Below are 4,868 nucleotides of genomic sequence, written 5' to 3' on the forward strand. Positions count from 1 at the left end.
CATGAAATTATTGTGTTAAAAGTACATGATATTCTTTTAATAATCTAATAACCCCCTAAGTTCATTTTTTTGAGTGTAGTATACTAACAAAATATAAAACTTATCTTTGATTTCACCATTAAATTAATTTTTTTTAAGTCTTCTCTGTTTTTGCTGTTGACATTTGTTTGCTTTAGTTTTAAAACAAAAAAAAATTAACAATTATTTGTTTTTGTTTGGAAACAAAACAAACTGCACACCAATTTCAGGGGAATGTTAATTAGGCCTTTCACTTTGTATTCTCTTTCTAAAGTAAAATTATTAGATCACATTCTGTTAAGGACTGTAAATCTTTTAAACTAGTATATTAAGACAAAACTGTTACTGATAGTTAGCAAGACACATACTTTATTTATACAGCTGGTTCATTAAAATAATTTGAAAAAAAAAAACAATTTAAAATTCAGGTGGTAAATAAATTAAGCAAGTGATATACATGAAAAAGAAAAATTATTGAATTTGAGTTAGATTTTAAAGTAACATCACAACTTTCACTGAAATTAAATATATTGTCACAATGGAGATCATGGGTCTATTGCCTGTGAATTTTATTTTCAGTTTTAAACCTTATTCTTAATTTTCTTAAAAACTTAAGATGAAAATATTTATCAGGGAAAACATAAATAGAAAACATCTTTATTCCAGACATAACTCTGAAAGTTTCTTTTTAACCTGCCAATGTATTATTTTGGGTTGTAGAAGACATATCTGGTGGTGAACTGCCCCTTTTTCCTTTGACGGCAACAAACCCATTGTCCAAGTAGATTCTGGACCCTGTGCCTCCAGACTCCAGAAAGACACAAATGTTTCAAACACTACTAGCCACTGATTTTAACTTTCATTCGACAACACAGATAATACAAAAGAGCATGTCTGATGGTCTGATCTCTTAGCCCATAGATTAGAGAACTCAAACATCTGGGGAAGATAATAAAACAAACATAAAAAACACTCTGAACCCATAAAAATGCCACTCTTGTTAGGATTTGTGAAAGAGCTATAATTAGCGGGTTATTAATAGTGGAGGAAAGACTCAGGCCCAGTTGAACCAGGTGCAACAGCAGGGTGTTACGGGCCTTATGAGCTAAAGCTGTATCTGTGGAGGCTGACCTGGCCGCTATAATGACACTAACATAGGAGAAAGTTGTAGCAACACCAGCTGACACAAACACAACACATGTATAGGCCCTGTCATATTCTGCAGTTACAGCACCAAGCACCAAAGCGAAATTAGAACAAACATCTTCTACTTGCCACCTCTCCATTTTCTCTAATGAAAACTCTAAAAACATCAAAACACGAGTGAGATTGTTCAGTGAACTGACAGCCCAAATTGCAATGATTACCACAGTTGTGTTTCTGACGGTGATGATGGAAGAGTGCCTCAGTGGGTAGCACACAGCCACATATCTCTCTAATGGCATTACCACCAGTGTTAGGGGAGAAATCCCAGTCGTAAGATTGGCAAGCATGCTAAGAACAGTACACAGCGAATAAGCCAGTTTGACTCTGCACACTGACAGTAAGAACTGCATTTGACTCTGCGCCAGCTGGACAGTGTCTGCCAGAAGAAGGTTGTAGAGTAGAATGTAACGACAGGTGTCACGAAACACAGGTTTGCTCCTCAGCGTGAACAGAATGGTCCCATTGATGTAGAGAAAAACAAACGATGGAACTGTAGACAGGGTGGAAATTAGTGCTATCCTCAACAGATCCTGGTTCTGACTTGCTGTTGTCATGTTGGACTCAGACTGTGACACATTAAACATGCTGAAGAGCTCTCAAAACTAGTTGTACTTCACCTGCTGGTTAAAACAAACATTCAGTTAGACATTGAAGTTAAATGTAAACATTAAAAAGGAATGGCAGGTAAAAAAATCCATAAGTCATAGAAAGACCATTCACCTGTGCAGAACTGAGCTTAATGTCATGGTATGTTATCCGACTTTTCTTTACTCCAGTGGAGATGACAAGTTCTGATCTCTACAAGTGTTCCCATGACACATCACATGTTAGCGTTGTTTACTAATGAATGACATAATCCCAGTTGTGCAACAGAGCTCATGTTTTATTTCTCAATTTTGCTACTGATTTAATTCAAGTGAATAATTTGAATCACCACCGTATATGCAGAATTCATCATTTTTGTAAAGAGCAAATTCACAGCCAGCATAATGTAATTAAATGCAGTCTTAATCTGATTACATCTGTGTAATCAGATTGAGACCCAATTAAAAACATTCAAATTTGGCACAAGTTACATTCAGTTAGATCTTTGTCTACCATAACATTAAGACAATTTTAAGAAGGCATCAATGTTTGCATTAAGGCACCGGTGGTCAAGTGTAGTATAAACAAGGAAAGATTAGGGTTTGTGGAAACCTTTTTTTAAATCTTAGACTTATTTGGCATTATGGAGACTCTGCACATGCCTCCTTTCCATAAGTGGAAAATGACATTGGAGAGCAAAACTTATATTGATATTTTAAGGAGATGCAACAGATGTTGCATCTTTTCATTTGTTTAATTTTCTTTTTTTTTTTAAATACACAATATACATGGTGCCATGCGTTTGTTAAAATGCTAAAGAGAAATATTTTCATACATCTCTGTCTATCACATTTTTTAATACATAAGAACAAGGATGCGCCACAGATCCATATTAAGTAGACAACATGCTACAAGTCCCCTACCAGGTGTAAATTATTGATCCTGTTATCCTTGAATTGAGTATTAAACAGGAAGGAACAGAAGGCCGAGTTAACAGCTGCTCAACTCTATAACCATCACTGCTCCCAACAAACTAATTTCAAATTAAGATTTGTGCTGTGATTTCCACATCTCTGTTGTTCGCACACTTTATTCTCATTTATTGTTGTTTTTTAATGGATAAAATGCACAAATTTGACGTTTAAAAAAAAAGTGTTCTAAGTTACACATTCCTTTGAACCGTACGTATGTTATTTTAAATGTTTTACACATGCTACATTTTTGTCCTTTTGTGAACCTACATGCCTCAACCACCTGTCAATTTGCTGCTGATTCACCTGAAATTCACCACTGTGGGATAATAAAGGACTAAAGGATATTTCTATTCTATTCTATTCTAAAATGTCCTCAAAGTCTGAAATTGTCATAATCGCATCTGAAGTGGGTTCTTGCTACTGTTGAAATTAAAGCGTCTCAGAAAAAGACTGTAGGTAAGGAGTTAGCCTTTGATAAGAAAAACATAAGGACTTGATTATGTTGACATAAAAACTTGATGGACATAAAAATATGCTTTTATGTTTTTAAACACATATGTTTTTACTTGACATAAAAACCCAAAAACATAAGCTAACTTTGATAAGTTAGCCTTTGATAAGAAAAACATAAAGGAGAGGAGTTTACCAGAGAACATAGACAAAGACCAGGACTTCGCAAATAATGTCTGGACAGAGGAGTGAAAGTTGAATAAATTAAGCACTAAATAGAATAAATGTTTGGGATAGACCAAAGACAGCTTTCAAGAAAGAAACTTATACAAAATGTGAAACATGGACGAAGTGACATGTTTTGTTTTGCTGCAACAAATTAAAAAAATAAAGTAAACTATTTGACAAAATGCAGTTTAAAGTATTTAGTCAGTACTGTATTGAGTAACTTATTTTTGTCAATTTCCTATAGTTTTTCCACATAGAAGTGCCTTTCATCCACACATCATTAGAAACATTAAACACCAATGGGAATAATTTATTGTGTCAATATTTACAGTCATTAATGGTCTGAATTTTTAATACAGCTTAATGACTTCTCAGGAGGCTTGGCCTCACATGGGGTTTTCTGTCATGCTGCAGGAACATTTAATCAAACAATATTTCCACAATAACAAAAAGTTTAGTAGAGCCTCTGACTTTTTTCGCTTTTGAAAATATTACAGGAAGGAATATTTTAATGTTTAAATAATCTGTTTTTGGATAGATCTAAAATAAAACTAGAACATTTCTGAAGAAATTTAAATGGGCCCTGCCAAAGTGTGCCTGTCTGATGCTACAAATTAGAATCAATGCTAAAGTAAGCTGCAATGTACTCAATAGCATGTGGAGAGTCACAAACATGTTGAGTAACATGGACTTAGTCCATCTGTATGTTAAAATTAGTGTACAAGTTAAAATGAGCCAAATTGCTAACATTAGCCTAAATGCTGTTGCTAGCATGTTGTTTTACATTTTCTTCCTCCATTCAGTGTACTAAGTGTGACTAATAAATAAGAAAAATAGATAAAAGCTATTTTTAGGGAATGCTAATGGGGAGCAGTGCAGTGTATTAACCGACAAAAGAGATGTAACTTCTTTCATGAATATAGGTTAGCCAAAAAACCTATAAATTACAACGAAATAATGCTACTTCCACTAGTCACCAGAAGTAAGACCCATAATCGTTTCCCCAGTAAGCCCCCGAGGAGTAAGGTGGATAGAACGTTCAGTTCCAATGGTATCAATGACATCAGCAGTGATGTCATCACTCTATGATATCACAAGGGAATCTCTCTCTTGAATGTAGCTCACGGACAGAGTTTTCTCTGATCCGTTCCACAGTTCTATCGCGGCAGATCACCCTTCAGAGCACGTTTGACGTTCAGAGAAGCAAGAAGTTACTACGATATAGATATGAAGCAACAACAGATTGTTTGCGAACATGAAGCTTTTCCAGCTAAGCTTTCATGGGTCGACATTGTAGACCTCAACATCCAAGTCGACTACGACGCTGTCATTTTCCCTGTTGAAGATGACAGCCCCATTGAGCCGGAAGATGAATCAGAGATCCAGGGGGAATCAAGTCCTTCCGGC

At 35.2% G+C, this 4,868-nt stretch overlaps 1 protein-coding gene across 1 annotated transcript; it reads right to left on the reverse strand.

Moving 5' to 3' along the window:
* Positions 1 to 641: 641 nt before the first annotated feature.
* Positions 642 to 1,931, reverse strand: LOC106960400 (olfactory receptor-like protein OLF4). The gene has a single exon (XM_015053483.1). It carries the CDS (start codon positions 1,806 to 1,808, stop codon positions 858 to 860), a length of 951 nt encoding a protein of 316 aa, XP_014908969.1. The 5' UTR covers positions 1,809 to 1,931; the 3' UTR covers positions 642 to 857.
* Positions 1,932 to 4,868: the final 2,937 nt, after the last annotated feature.

This window comes from Poecilia latipinna, unplaced genomic scaffold (genome assembly GCF_001443285.1).
Source record: "Poecilia latipinna isolate Pla-1442-1.1 unplaced genomic scaffold, P_latipinna-1.0 Scaffold1184, whole genome shotgun sequence".
In the NCBI taxonomy this organism is placed as follows: Eukaryota; Metazoa; Chordata; class Actinopteri; order Cyprinodontiformes; family Poeciliidae; genus Poecilia; species Poecilia latipinna.